Here is a 16,516-nt window from a genome sequence, read left to right as displayed (position 1 = left end):
GGGGCTTACTCCCAGGTAAGTACATATGTCTGCCTAAGTGGTTTCAAAATAATCATATAAACAAAGAGTGAGCAAGAAAATGGTAGATGAAAGTTATTAATTAGCAATGCCTGTCAGTTGACAAAAGGCAAACAATATTAAGAATATGAATAATTAAATGGCAAATTAAAACCACAGCTAAGACTTTGACTTCTAAAAGCCACCTAAAATAGAAAAGATTTATAAAAATAATTAGGTCAACCTGAGACTCAACCCAGGAGGTAAGGTTTGGCTACATCTCTATCACAATAACAAACTGACTATGTGACTATGATGTCAAGAATTACCTCATTTACCTGAACAAGTGGATTTATTTTAAACACTTAACTGCTCAATAGTGTTAAAATAATTTAGTTTATTTTAAACTTACCCTTCTATGTAGGCAAATCCTGTTACTAAAGTCGTTCCATAATTAGCTTTGAATTCTTGGAATCTGCTTCCATCTATCATACGACTCAGAATCTATGAAATATTGTCAACAGAAATGAAAAATCAATGTTATACAGCTTTTTAAAAAAGTTTTCTTCAGTCAAAAATTATAGTGTGATATTCAAAGAGAATGTTACATGACAAAATTTTTACTGACAAGTCATAAATTTCTACTCACAAACAGTGTTCCATATACAAATATAAAGTAAGCATTAAAATGTCTGAGTTGTTTAGGTATGAAACATACATCCAAATTTATGTATGTTTATTTTCAGCCCTCAATATATTTTTTCTGACTTGACACCCCAACCAAATACTCACATCTAGAAGTGCTGCTACAATCCCACATCAATATAACCTCTGGAGGGAAACTTAGGAACAGTGTCAACAGAAGGCATGGTCTGGCACCTGCATCCAATGGAGAGTGGGAGAAGGAAGTCTACACACTTCTCCCACCCGCAAAACACTTAAGACACTTTAAGCTGCCTAAGTGATATGCTCTTTCTTGTGGGGAATCAGGGCTGAGGCACTAAAGGCCAGCTTACTAAAGCCTCACTCTCTCCTCCATGCAACCCCTCATCCCTACTCTAAAGTCCACAGCCTGTGCAGAAAGAACTACACTGGCTCCAAGGATTGAGGGAGGGCATTCCAAATTTGGAGACCTGGCTTCAACTTCACAGTGTTTTTTGGAGGCTGTAGGTGGGGCTGAATTTTTCTATTGTGATGTGGACAGCATCTAGCAACCACACGGTTGCATCCAGAGATGGACAAATTTACTAAAGTATAAACTTTCACAGACTAAGCTCACTTCATCAGATGCATAAAGCTGTGACCCTGGTTTTTTTTAGTGCACATTATTATTATACTGCAATTATAGCCCACCTGTTTTACTCTTGTAAAAGTAGTTCTCCACTCCACTTTATCCTCACAAAAACCCTGTGAGGTGGATTAGGCTGAGAGTAAATTACTCGCTTGAAGGTGCCCAATGGGCTTCATGGCTGAGTGGGAACTATACTCAGATACTCAGTCCAACACTCTGACCACACCACACTGTTTAGATAGAGAGATGAAAGATAGACAGAGTAACAGAGTAATTTAACATGTATTTAGTGTTGGATGTTTCAGGTTCTGTTTTACTTAAGAGGTTCTACACCCAGACCAGATTCAGACTGTCTCCATTGCTTTGTTATTTTACACAGAGCATTACACACACACATCCCTACTCGTAAACAGAAAATCACACTCCATATATTCAGTAAAATACACTATAGTTCACAAAAGCATATGCTGTAATAAGTTAGTTTTTAAGATATTACAAGACTTTTTGTTGGTTTTACCAATAGACCTACATAAATAGTCCAAGCAAACTAACAGTTAAAAGAACTCCAGTTAAACTATTGTTAACTACTCATCTAGGCGGTTTAATTCCACTTATTTTAATGGGATTTATTTTGAGATGCATAAGTGTGCTCAAGATTGAGAGTTCTCCTTACCAATTTTATATGTAGAGTGTAGCTATAACCTTGTGGTGCAAGTCCCAGAAGCTCATCAGAACTATACAAGGGACTGTCAAACTCTGAAGTCTCTTCTAGTGGAATTTCATAATTAAGTGTAGAAATAATATTTCTAACACATTCATATGCTTCTTTTTCTGAAGATGCAAAATGGTCAACACAGCCACTAATCCTGAGGAAGAGATTTCACAACTATATGACAAAAGGTATGACAAGGTACACAACAATAAACACTGTTAGCAAAATATTTGAATATTTGTATATAGAGTAAAATATTTGTATTAAGAGTAAAATAAGTTGAAAAGAATCTTTCATGTATTTTGATAGAACTTTTGCATCAGGCAAGATTCTTTATTCCAGAAAATGAGGAAAGCCAAATACAGTGGTACTGTGGCTCATGAATGGCTCAGCTCATGACCAAATTGGATCGCAAACAGACATTTCATAAAAATTTTGCTGCAGGTCACGAACTCTGCGTTGGGTGACAATCGCGAGCATGACCGCCTGCCCTGCACAGGCGCGATCGTGGTCGTGCTGTGGGGGGGAGATAGATGCAATTGCCCCCATGTTCCCTGCCAGCACGGCCGCGCCCATGTGCCCACCCGCACCTGCCTCCCCTCCAGCGCACCCGCAATCATGCTCATCTCCCCTCATCCCCCCTGCACGATTGCTGGGGGGGGGGGGGAGATGGCTGAGATCTTTGTTGTTCTTTGTTACTTTGCTTCAAATTTTTGTGAGTAAAAAAAAAATAGTTGCAGAACAGATTAACCTTATTTACATGGACCTTATAGGGAAATTTGACTTGGGTCACGACCAATTTGGGTCACGACCAGAGTCCTGAAACAGATTAAGTTCGTGAGCCATGGTACCACTGTACTATCTTTTACATTTTAATGATACTGCAAACAATCATTTTTAACATGTAATTTCAATATATTTGTGAAATTGTTAATGCAACATGGAATCATAATCAGAATAGAACAGTTTGAAAGCCATCGAATCCATCCCTCTGCTGGTGCAGGACACCAATTTACACAAAACGCACACATAATATGCATCCAAGAAACACATATAAAGAAAAATATGGCAATACTTAAACTGTAAGAAATTGGACAAAATGTACAAAGCCTCAGCAGACACCAAAAAGAAAGGGGTTGTGATCTATGTTAATAAAGCTTGAATGATTTGAAAGACCCAGATGAAAGATTTATTATTCTTTAAATAATATTACCCAATGGAAAGATATGTACGCTGGCAACAATATATGCACCAAATGATGCAAAAGATAAATTTTATTAAAAAAATTCAATCACTTTTAGATTTGTGAAATATTGATTTATGGTTATATGGAATTTTAGACCTTAAGACAAATCAAAGAAGATGAAAAGGGGTAAACTCCCTAAAAAATGTTTTTAACTGCAAGAATATTTTAACTGCAAGATGCATGGAGATTTCAAAATTCAAAAATTAGGAATTATACTTTTTTCTGACAGATCAGACATATTCAAGTATAGATATGTGTTGGATAACTGAAAGCTTAGTCTTGAATTTAAAAACTGTAAGGGTTCAATCCAAGATACTTTTGGATCATCATCCTTTAGAACAGGGGTGGGCAATTAATTTTCCTGTGGGGCCACGTGAGAAACTTTGACAGTTGTTAAGGGCCGGACCAATACACTTACGGCTCTGCTCAATATATATCTCTATACAGTAAATGAAACATTACAATGATACAATGAAAATGCGGAGCACAGAACAACGCTATTTAATGAATATTCACAAAAACATTAACATAACATGAAAAGCAATAAATTCAATTCAATTTAGCAGATTCTTCAAAATAAAAGCAGTGCAGTTGTATTGCTTGCATCTATATTACAACGATATATATTTGCATTGACTTTTAATTTGCCAGTGACCTCATGCGGACCAGTCAGGGTCAGCCATCGGGCCAGATGTTCGCCCGGGTCCTAAGGAAGATCCGATGCCACCCTCAAAGGCCCGCTGTGACGACTTTGCCAGGCATTTCAGGGAGAAAATCGCTCAGATTTGTCACAAGCTGGACTCCACTAATGAATCAGAGGTCTCTGGGGAGACGCCAATGCTACCGTCTGGTCCAAAATTGTTGGAGGAATTTCAATTATTGCGGCCCGATGATGTGGACAAGGTGCTTGGACGAGTACGTCCCACTACTTGCCTATTGGATCCTTGCCCGTCTTGGTTAATAAATAACTCCAAGCACGGGATTGGGTCCTGGATCTTGGAAGTGGTTAACGCTTCTCTGAGGGAGGGTCGAGTCCCTGCCCCTTTAAAGGAGGCGGTAATACGACCGGTCCTGAAGAAAGCGTCACTGGATCCAGAGATGGCCACTAACTATAGACCTGTGGCCAACATCCTGTTTCTGGGCAAGGTGTTGGAGCGGGTGGTGGCGGGACAACTCCAAGCACTCTTGGATGAAACTGATTATCTGGATCCTTTTCAGTCCGGCTTCAGACCCGGGTACAGTACTGAATCTGCCTTGGTCGCCCTGTACGATGACCTGTGCAGGGAGAAGGACAGGGGGAGTGCATCCCTGTTGGTTCTTCTGGACCTCTCGGCGGCTTTCGATACCATCGACCATGGTATCCTTCTGGATAGGCTAGCGGGATTGGGAGTTGGAGGCACTGCTTTGCAGTGGTTCCGCTCCTATCTCAACGGTCGATTCCAGAAGGTTGTGCTGGGGGACGATGTCTCTGCGCCATGGCAGCTATGCCATGGAGTACCACAGGGCTCCATTCTATCCCCTCTGCTATTTAACATCAATATGAAACCGCTGGGAGAGGTCATCAGGAGGTGTGGGCTGCGGAATCATCAATACGCTGATGATACCCAGCTCTACCTCTCGTTTTCCACTTAATCCAGGTGAGGCAGTGGCTGTGCTGAACCGGTGCTTGGCCGAGGTAATAGAATGGATGAAGGCCAATAAACTGAAACTCAATCCAGACAAGACAGAGGTCCTGTTGGTTTCGGAGAGGGTGGATTTGACCTGGTCCTGAATGGTGCAACGCTCCCTCTTAGGGACAAGGTCCGCAGCTTAGGAGTACTCCTCGACCCGGAGCTTTCTTTGGAAGCTCAGGTGACAGCGGTGGCGAGGAGCGCCTTCCTTCAGCTTCGGCTGATTAATCAGCTGCGCCCCTACCTGGAGTACGACTGCCTGGCGACAGTGACACACGCGCTGGTGACTTCCCGCCTAGACTTCTGTAACGCGCTTTACGTGGGGCTTCCCCTGAAGACAGTCCGAACACTTCAATTGGTGCAAAATAGAGCTGCCAGGTTGCTGACGGGGACGGGGCGTTATGCTCACATGACTCCAGTCCTCCGTCAGCTTCACTGGCTTCCCATTGAAGCCCGGGCCCCACTCAAGGTGTTGATTATGACCTATAAAGCCCTAAACAGCTTGGGTCCTGGCTACTTGAACGAGCGCTTACGTCCGTATATGCCCGACCGCCCTTTGAGATCTGCAGGAGAGTCCCTTCTCCGGGAACCCTCCATGAAAGGAATTAGGAGAGTAAGTACTCGGAGGAGGGCTTTCTCTGCGGTGGCGCCTAACCTATGGAATTCACTCCCCAAAGAGGTCCGCCTGGCACCGTCGTTACTGGTTTTTCGGCGCCAGGTAAAGACCTTTTTATTTAAACATCATTTTAATTGTTAAAATATATGATCTGGCCATGGCAACTTCTTCTTCCTTCTCTTTTCTCCTCCTATATTATTTATTTACTTATTTTATACTGTTATTTTTAATTTTATATTATTATGTTTGAAACTCAGTGTATTTTTTGTATTTTTGTATTTAATGGTAATTTATTATGTTCTATTGTATTTCAATGTATTTTATTGTGTTGTAAGCCACCCCGAGGCTTCGGCAAGGGGCGGCATAGAAATGTAATAATAATAATAATAATAATAATAATAATAATAATAATAATAATAATAATTGCAACCACAGTTACATCCAATCAGTATGTTGCTACGCTTGAAACACTTTTTGTGCGGAGGTTGCAAAACTTTGCACATCTGAATATCGAAAACATGTGGTTTGAATGGGACGGAGCCACTTCGCATACTACCCAACAATCAATGGCAGCTATTCGACGATTGTTTAGAAGGCCGGTCATTTCATGCGCCAGTGACATTCCATGGCCTCCAAGATCCCCAGATCAAACTGTCTATGATTGTTTTCTGTGGGGACATCTTAAAAGTCAAATGATGATCCAAAAGTATCTTGGGTTGAATCCTTACAGTTTTTAAACCATTCCATATGTTTTCCTTCACCGTTTAATTTTTGACATGACTTTATATGGAATCATTATTTTTCCTCAACTGTTTTCCATACTATTCTTATATTGGAGACATCAAAGGAGAGATTGGGGTACTAATTCTTCTTCTTATAAGATTTTTATAAGATTCTTCTTCAAATTTTTATTAGAGGATCCCTGAATAGATGACTATTATTTAGGATCAATGCTTTTTTCAAAGATTCTTTGGTCCATAACTTATTATGTATTCCTTCTTCAAGGTCTGCCATCTCCAGTTTCACTAATCTTTCATCAAAATTAAAGATCCAATCTGTGATCCAGACTATATTGGCTGCATAATAATATAGTTTAATATTTGGTACTGTATGCCTCCTCTTTTTTATCCTGTAAAACTTTAAATCTAGTCCTTGGCTTTTTTCCATTCCAGAAAAAAACCAAATTTAATTTTCCTCTGGTTATAAAATAAACAAAAACAATGAGGAAAATATTGAAGTTTTAACAGAACAAGAGGAGAAACATATTTTTTAAAAAAATTCAGGATGCAAAATAACCTGTAATTTGCTTAAATACATTGGCATAAATCTGACAGGATGTAATGATAATGATATCAAGGTAATTATAAAACAACTTGGATAAAGATACAAAAGGTTTTACAGAAACAGTCAAAACTAAAAGCTTCAAGGTTGGGAAAAATTTCTATCATAAAAATAAATGTACTGCCAAAGTTATTTTTTAAATTTTAGTTGTTACCAATTTCAATACAGAGGAAAATTTTACAAGATTGGCAAAGACAACTGAATACTTTTATCTGATGAAAGATGAAAAAAGTTGGAAAAAAGTCTTTACTAACTAATCTGTGGCACATCAGCCAGAAATCTACCAATGGATCTAGAGCTACTTCTCATCATTCTCTAGCTGTTCAATTTTGTCAATATCCTTCACAATATCTCACATACAATTAGGGATAATTCATATCCTGAAAATAAATTCTGGAGCCAAGCTCAACACAAATTAAGCACAGCATCTTTGTTTCTAGATAGATCATTTAAAGACAATTCTTCTTAACAGGAACCTGAAGACTTCCAAAACAGAGTTCTGTAGATGTTTTGGATGGAAACTTCCATACTACCAAACCATACTACTGGCTACACTGGCCAGGCATAGAGAGCTGTAATTCAAACAACTACAGGGAAGCAGGTTGCTTAAACCTGCTCAAGAATGTCTATGATTTGAAGGAATGGTTCAAGAAATCATAAGTAATTCACTGAGAAATTACACCTACTTAGAGTGCAGATTGGCTCCACCCAGTTCATCAGGGTGAATGTCTTCTCCTGTAGCAGCTTTAACTAAAGGTGGTCCAGCAAGGAACATTGTGCCAATTTTATCTACTATGATCGTTTCCTCTGCCATTGTAGGAACATAAGCACCTCCTGCAGTACAAGAGCCACACACAACTGCCACCTAAAAAAACAAAACAAGATGATTATGTGAGAAGAATAGATACTGTATTTTATTTCTTGTTCTAAATTCTGACTGTAACATGAGGCAATGCAAAAGCACCATTTAGTTACTCATCTCAGAAAAATTTTAAAGGAAAAAAATTAAGATTTTTATTTTAGAAGGCAGTCCCAAAGCTCTCAGCTTAACAGTGCATAAAAAGCCAAGAAAATCTGTAATTTAACAGGGAAAGCAAGCATGCACATCTCTTTTCACTACATACCTCCAGAACAAAAACTATATTGTAATATGTATCAGCTTACCTGTTTGTTTTACAGAAAACTCACTCCACACACAGTTCTGCTTTGCACATAGCAATTAGTTAAGTATGCATTGTCATTAAGTTGTGGGCTGTCATTATGTGTGAACCCTGCACTATGGTTTATGTGCTGTCAACTACAAACCATGGGTTCTCATCTTGGATTGTTCATGGATAACCCATAGCTTAACCACAGTGAAGGGTCTGCATGTAAGAACAACCAAACAGTCAACCCATGGTTGAACACATGGTTCATTGAACCCCTTACACCCATGGTTCAATGACAAAATGACATGTTGAAGTTCAGGCCCAATTCAGAGTATTGATGTTAAAATACAAAGCTGTAAACAGCTTGGAACCAGGATACCTGAGGGAACACCTTTCTCCATATATCCATTCCTGGGCATTAAGATCTTCAGTGGAGGTCCTTCTCCATGAAGTGAGGGGGAGAAATGGCTAGAAGTGCCTTCTCTGTGAGTGTACCTCATTTATAGAACACTCTCCTCAAGGAAGTGTGCCTGGCACCATTGCTGCTAACTTTTCAGCACCAAGTAAAGATGTTTCTATTCAATTGGGTATTTTAGTAGCAATTGCTTTTAACATTGTTTTAATTTTTATTACTGTGTGCCATGTTGTAATTTCTACTGATTACTAGTGTTTGTATTGTTTTAATTAGATGTTACACTTTTAACTGTTATTTAATTGTTCCTTTTCCTGTTTTATTGTAAGCCATCCTGAGCACTCACTGGGTTATGCTAGTGGATATAAATACAATAAATAAATACACAAACAAACAAACCCACATTCACCCAGCTTTCTGGTTGTTGTTACTAACCCAGTTCACATTAACACTAATGCTTGGTTTATTTAAAAAATTGATTGCTTTCTCCATCCCTGGTTTGTTTCCCTCTGGTTCTGCCTGCTTGTTTTCTGTATCCCAACTGCATTTGTTACACTGCATTACTTGCTTGCAAGGCAGCTGCACTTTTGACTGCACTTAAGAGTTTCTTATGTGTTGGAAAAAGAAGGAACAACTCTGTTATGTGACACAGCAGTGTTACTTCATGTATCTGTTGCTGAAAATGAGATGAAAACACTGAACAATTAACTGTAGTGTCATCTACAATAAAATTTCTGGTCAAAGCAGGAGGAATACTGGTATGATAGATACAAAAAGTAAGATACTGCTGGACTCTTCTGATATTAACATGAAGTGTTCTTTTCACCAGTTGTAGATGTTTGTTCATTAATGTAAAATTACTAGAAAATACATGTTAAAAATATACTATCCAATGCAATGTTGTACCTGAGGGATTCTTAAAGAAGACATCACAGCCTCATTGTAGAAAATTCGGCCTCCATGGAATTGGTCAGGAAACAGTTCTGCCTAACAACAAATCACCATGAAAAAATGAGAGAGGATTCAAGTGTTATAATAAATTAAAAACTCATATATATACATACATACATACATACATACATATATATATGCTTTATACACCTTTTTGAGTCAAAGCACTCAAAAACCAAACCCAACTACATATTATTAAATATATTTAATATATACTTAATTTTCACACATAATAGCAGAAAATTATGGGATAACCTACAATTTGCCAACCTGCGAGCTGCTTCCATGTTGAATATTCAACCTCTGAGCAGTCCAATCAAAGCTTGGTGCATGATGTATGAATCTGAACACTTTGGGTACTTTGTAGGTTAGCTAAAATTAACTAGCAACCTAAACTGTCTGGGTTTGCATGTCATGCAACCATCTATTATCAGAAGTTGATTATGGAAACCAGAAACAGCTTATGTACAGCACACAACCTAGCAAATCATAGGTTAACTAACTCATAATTTGCCACTATGTATAGACCAGCATTGTTTGGCCAGCATTAGTTTTTTCAAAGTATTCCACTTGTTGTTTTTACATGCAGCCATTCAAAGCTAAGCCAATCCAGAGATAGCTATTGTTGGCCGAAAGTGAAACTTACACATCTCTCTCTGGAAAAGCATTCCATTCAAATACAACACCAATAAGATAGTCTAGATATGTCTAGAAGAAAACTAAAATAATACAACAGCTTGTGCTCAGGTGTTTCTGTCTAATCACAGTGTTGTCTTCTTTGCTTTTAAACTCAGATTTAACGCTTGAATTTCTCTTATTAATGCAGTTTTTCTTGGCTGGCAAAAGACCCACCAAGAAGAAAAAAAAAACCAAATAAAAACCAGTGTGATAAGGATTTAGATTTGCAATCCCTTACATATCTTTCTCAAGTACTGCAGAGGTGTTCTGATTTATATGTTCAGACAATACTTTCCTACCCAATAAGATTAAGTGCCTGAACTATGTTACTGAACTGAGCAGCCCTGGAACTAGATAAAGCACCCCACAACATCCCGATTACCAAACTAGCAAAAAGCAGAGTAGATAAAGCAACCATTAGGTGGATTCACATTTGCCTGCAAAATCAGACTCAGAGTGCGCTCATCAATGGCACATTCTCAAACTGGGAACAGGTGGCAAGTGGGGTGCCACAGGGTTTTGTCCTGGTTTTTATTAATGATTTAGATGAGGGTGCAGATGACACAAAATTATGTGTTATAGCAAATACCCTGGAAGACAGAGATAAGACACAAGGTGCTCTTGATGGTTACAATGCTGGGCAGAGAACAACAGAATGAAATTCAGTCGGGATAAATGCCAAGTCCTCCACCTAAGAAATCAAATGCACCACTGCAAGCTGGGGAATACTTGGCTCAACAACACTGCAAATGAGAAAGAGTCAAAAATTATCCGCACTCCAGTTATATTAAAACTTCTGTTGAGCACATTGTCTTATCAGTGCTTTCCATTCAAGGCTACTGTCTCCCTAGTTACTGCTGTGTATGTGTGAACATGTTACATCAGTTCATTTGTAACTGCGGTGTGAGCAAAACTGGATGCCCCACTTGTGATTTGTACAAAAGAATAGTAGGGTGCAGTGATTCATTTTTTGTGGTCTGAGGGTATCCCTGGTGCCGTTATTTATCAAAGACTTTGTGCACAGTATGGACAAAGTGTTTTGTCCCAAAGAAGTGTGTATGAATGAATGGAGAAGTTCAAGGAAGTTTGCACAAGTGTTAGCCATCAAAAAGGAGCTGGATGCCAGTCCACGTCCACACCTGATGACAACGTTAAGCATACACATGCAATGAATCTGCTAAATAGATGAGTGACAGTGCATTATGTGTTAAATCATTTGCAAATCAGCCATGGCTCTGCCTATGAAATAATCCACAACAGACTTAGGTTTGAAAAGTTTGTGCAAAATGGGTACCAAAACAACTCACAGAAGAGCATAAACAGAAGTGTTTGGATATCTGCAAACAAAATTCGGACTGATACTCTAAGGGACATTAACATTTCTTAAAGAGAATCATTACTGGTGATGAGACATGGATTCGTCACTACAAACCTGAGAGTAAATGGCAGAGTATGGGATGGAATCATCCTCAGCTGCTGACCAAGAAAAAGCTGAAAAGTCAACCAGCAGCAGAAAAATTGATGCATTTCTGGGATTCTCAAGGGCCAGTATTGGAACATTATCAGGAAAAAGATTCAACAATCAACAGTGCTCATTACTGTGTCATACTGTGTATCATTGGTTTCAGTTCGTCCAACCTTCTCAATATGTTGTCTTGCTCTTTATTTGGCAGAGCTTCAAAGGAGATAATTAGACCTGATTCCAAGACATCATCAGTGCCAGATCTTTCTCAAGTAAGTTCAGCATGACTTTTCCGACAAAATCTTGTCAAGGTCGCTGAAGGTGTTGGTTACTATGGTTTTTATCATTTGGCTCCTTACTTGTGGTGTAAGGCAGGGAAATGTCTGCTTGGGAAGATATGCCAGAAAGGACATTTCTTTTTTCATCGTGGAAGACTCGCACTGGGTATATTTGAAAGGTGGAAAGAAAATGTTTCCTTTTGAACAGCATACTGCTTCTGCTACTGGCCAGAACAATGGTGCTTGGTAAGTTTTCAAATTGCTCAAGAAACCTCTTGGAAATCATTGCATTAAAAGATGGAATATAAATCATCCAGGTAAAATACAGTACCACAAAGCCATTAGCAGAGGATTATCAAAACAGTAATAACATCTTGCAATGTCCCTTGGCTTTGCATATTGACAGCTTTAATATTTGCAGGCACTCTATGATACCCCAGGTAGCTGAATCAATGGTTAAAATGTTCATTCCAGAAGAGAAGTTAGTTCCTGCATTCAACAGATGGACAGATTTCAAACATTGTAGTCTGTCCTCAATTTTTTCCTTCTTGCTTCAAATTCTGTTGACATCTTTTTAAAGCAAACTGGATGAGCCACCATTTCTCAGCAGACCTACTTCATTTTTGCTTCCTTAAGATTTTTCAAGATTTATATAGTCAATGCATATGCTTTCAGAAGAATAATTTCACTAATACTTCATCAACATCCAGGTATTAACTACGGTTTTGAGGTACAGTGGTACCTTGGCTCACAAAATTAATCTGTTCCAGGACTCTGGTCATGACCCAAATTGGTTGTGACCCAAGTTAAATTTCCCCATAAGGTTCAATGTAAATAAGGTTAATCCATTCTGTAACTATTTTTTTTTTAATCAGAAAAATGTGAAGCAAAGTGCAAAGAACAACAAAGATCGCAGCCATCTCCTTGCCACCCCAGCACAACTGCAATCGCGCCCATCATCCCTGCACGCACCCGTCATCATGGCACGCTGGTGGGGGGGGGAGAGATGGGTGCAAATGCAGGCGTGCTGGGGGGAGAGATGGGTGCGAACACAGGTGTACTCGGGGGGGGGAGACAGGCGCAATCATGCTGCGGGGGGAGATGGCCGAGATCACAGGCACGTGCGGGGGGAGAGACGGGCACGAATGTGGGCGCACTTGGGGGGGGAGATGGGCACGCTCGTGCTGGGGGGGAGATGGCCGAGATCGCGGTTGTGCTCCTGCAGGAAAGACAGGTGCAATCACGGGCGCGCTCGTGCAGGAAAGACGGGCGCGATCTCAGCCATCTCCCTGCTGCCCCCAGCATGATCGCGGCTATGTCCCCACTTGGGGGGGGGGGGAGATGGCCGCGATCACAGTCACCACCCAATGCCGAGTTCACAACCTGAGTCAAAATTCTTATGAAATTTTTGTTCGCAACCCGATTTGGTCGTGAACTGAGGCGTTCGTGAGCCGAGGTACCACTGTATTAGTTATTTACCCATACAATACTTTTCTTGTATACAGTATCTATAGGGCACAGAAGTGAAAACTGACTGAAAATGTGAAACAAAGATAATAATTTTTCAACAGATTAAAAATGAACCAATTTCATCAAATGCATCATTTACCTGAAGCGGCAAGAATGCTCCCCCACTGTCCACAAGGTAAATAGATGGAAGTCTATTTTTAATTGCTATTTCTTGAGCTCTTAGTTGTTTCTTCACTGAAATAGGATAAATGGTCCCACCTTTTACAGTCGCATCATTAGCTACAAAGACACACCAGACTCCACAGATTTTTCCAATTCCTAAAATGAGGGTCAAAATAAATGTTGCAAATAAAACTTTCTCAAGAGAGTATTATGTTACCAATGGTCTAAATTATCCATACTAAAGTACTGTACAATTGTGCCATAAATTAGGGAAATGATCTAAGTGCACAAATATGATAGATGTTTTCTGTGACATCTTAAAATAGCCAAGGTCAGAAAGAAAAGCTTTATTCAGAAAGAACAGCTTTGTTTGGTTTCTTTGCAATAATAACACATTTTTAGGTATTTAGATCTGTTATAGATCTAGACAGTGAAAAAAACCTGATTAATCCTATGGTGCTATTTTTTTTCCAGAATTTGCACATACATGTAATAGAAATAAATTAAGAAAGCATCCCTTAATCTTAATATGGAATTTGATTACATTTTGCTTTCGTCGTTCAGCTTGGTCCACTGCATGCTAATTCTGTCAGCTAATTAAATAATTGAGGGCACAATCAAATTAGGATTCCGTATAAGACTCCAAACTCAGAGACTTATGGGCATTCTGTGCATACTGGGAGAAGCTGTCAAAGTAACCTCTACTTTCTGCTCTGTTCCCTCTGCATTTTCACTTGGCAGTTGTTTTGCAGAGAAAGGGAAGGAGGCTGTAGAGAGTACATAATACATCACACCTTGGTTTCTGCAGTCTTTTCCAGTTCCTACTCACAGAAACACCCATTACCTTCTCTCTGAAATCTAGCTCACACCCTCAGAAAGGCAGCAGGCACACAGCTTTTCATGCACTTCGGCCCACCAGGAAGTGGGCTGGAGTTCAAATTACCAGTTCCAAGGTCAAAGAACTGTTTCCAGCTTTGGATCTGGGAATCCAGCATATATTATGACTCCCAGACAATGTTTAGTCCATCAATAAAATAAAATTGCATATTTTCAAAATGCTGATGTGGTTACTTTGAGATATTAAATGTACAATAGTTTTTAATCCATGTTTCATTATATCAACACACAAGGATCCAAAATATTCTCAAATAAAGTACCTTCTTAAGTCACAGTTATACCAATCAACTGAATCTGTAGTTATTTAATTTACCAATTAAGCTGATAAAATGCAGTTCTACTGCAAAGCGTTAAGGTAAAATTTAGCCAGGATAGAGAACTCCCAACATAACGGACTACTTGATGGCTTTCAGTGGCCAATTGTGAGTTTAACTCACAATTTACAGAGATGTATTATACTTTTAAACTGCATCCGGCTTGCAGTGACAATCCAAAATAGCCCTATTAATAGGTTGCTAATGTGATGTCCAAACCTAGACACTTTCAGTGATTTGTAGGTTAGACATTCCAAAGTTAACCCATGGTTGGCTCCTGTATTAATGTTAGATTGTTTTACCCACAAACAATCCAAAATATCTGGGTTAAGACATCACATAAAAACCTACAATCAGAATTCACCTAGAGTGTTTCTGCAGACCAGAAGCATTTCATGCATGATGCATAACCCCACAGATTATGGATAACTTCATGTAAAATATGCTGCAATTATACACAGACTAGTCAATACATGCCACTCAAACAACTGTTATTGGGGGAATCTAAATGAACAGCTTTCCTTTTATTCCCCACCCTCAGTCCTGCAGCTTCAGTAGAGACAGAGTTCACTGCCCACATCATGAGGCACCGAGTCAAGGGGAAGTTAGGCAGAACTGACGAGATTAGCTACCAATATGAAAATACCCACTATCCCTTTCACAGCACATCAGCAACAACCTCAGTTTAGTTAACAGGCATATGCTGCCCTCAACAATCACCAGTCGTTCATATAGTAACAAAATGCTTTATTTTAAATCTGAAGGAAATAATATGCGATGAATACCACCTTTGTCTTGAAAGATTTCTGAGGCTCCTATAGATTTGTGCCCATTTGTGTTTTTAAAATGTGAAATAAATTGTGTACCCCATTCTGAAAGGGTTTAATAGGCAGCTTATAAAACTTTGAAATCAATTAATCAATAGCAAGCCATTCTTGATGTCTCCTCTCATTCTATTTTCAGTATTGCATCTTCCAATAGAATCAGCTCAGAAGAAATTGATTATTTTCCCTGTTGCTGCTAGCAACCAAAATCCTGATTAGCCTGGGTTAGGCCAGAGTACGTATGTATGCTGCTACTATTGTGTATTATACTTAATTTCCTCTTACACAAAACCTACCAGTGAGACATCCTGCAGCAGGAACATCACCATAAGGCATATCAAGGCCTGCAAAGGGGGAGAGCTCAAGGAAAGGTTCATCATCAAGCAGCATCTTTATGCGTTCACGAACAAGCAACTTCTTGTTCCTCTCAGTGTGACGTAAAACTGCATTTTTTCCTCCTCCTTTACTGATCTTCAGAAGCAATTCTGAGTACCTGGTATCAAAATGAAAAGCTCAAAGGAGCTCAAAACCAATGTTCTGTTTTTAAAGACATAAGGAACTTAAAGAAAGTTAATATATTAAACTTCCTGTGTCTGCCATCATACTAGTGGGAAAACAGTACTTCTGTTATTTGTGCAAACCAATTAAGGTTACATTTACTTACTGTGTTATTAAACATCCAGCAGCAAAGAAAAAAATAAATAAGAATTTAAACTGGAGATGTTTTATCTGAAGTGCATGCATACACATCATTTTCATATTATGTCAGGTTATTTTAAAGTAAAGACTTAAGGCAGTTCCTTCTTTCCTACAGTAGACTCCCAACTATCCGGCCTAATGTGGTGGAAGGGCAAGCCGGATAGGCCGGAGTTCTATAAATGCTCACTTCCTACCCCACCCAAACCATTAAAAACACCCTTTTTATACCAAAACCCGCTCTTAGTCATATTTTCTGACCTCTTAGTACAGGCCAGTACTTTATAAATGTTTGTTATGTACTGTACATTTTAAAAATTTATTACAGAAAAAGGAAGTCCAAGGATAAAA

The 16,516-nt window shown here is 39.1% G+C and overlaps 1 protein-coding gene across 6 annotated transcripts in view; it reads right to left on the bottom strand.

The window, feature by feature from the left end:
• LOC123028578 (methylcrotonoyl-CoA carboxylase beta chain, mitochondrial-like) overlaps nucleotides 1-16,516 on the bottom strand; it is a 54,065-nt gene that overhangs the window by 33,289 nt on the left and 4,260 nt on the right. For all 6 annotated transcript variants that reach the window (XR_006415711.1, XR_006415707.1, XR_006415712.1 and 3 more), the window contains exons 3-8: nucleotides 15,766-15,962; nucleotides 13,412-13,590; nucleotides 9,340-9,420; nucleotides 7,560-7,738; nucleotides 1,962-2,154; nucleotides 410-501 (exon numbers count right to left, since the gene is read on the bottom strand). Coding sequence is in view for 3 of the 6 variants with exons in the window: in XM_044440608.1 (XP_044296543.1) it covers nucleotides 410-501; nucleotides 1,962-2,154; nucleotides 7,560-7,738; nucleotides 9,340-9,420; nucleotides 13,412-13,590; nucleotides 15,766-15,962 (921 nt within the window). In the remaining 3 variants the exon portion in view is untranslated. The remainder of the gene's footprint in view (nucleotides 1-409; nucleotides 502-1,961; nucleotides 2,155-7,559; nucleotides 7,739-9,339; nucleotides 9,421-13,411; nucleotides 13,591-15,765; nucleotides 15,963-16,516) is intronic.

This window comes from Varanus komodoensis, unplaced genomic scaffold, assembly GCF_004798865.1.
Source record: "Varanus komodoensis strain SLA01 unplaced genomic scaffold, ASM479886v1 scaffold1, whole genome shotgun sequence".
NCBI classification, from domain to species: Eukaryota; Metazoa; Chordata; class Lepidosauria; order Squamata; family Varanidae; genus Varanus; species Varanus komodoensis.
The sequence above is the reverse complement of the archived record's forward strand: the minus strand, read 5'-3'. Positions and strand labels throughout refer to the sequence as shown.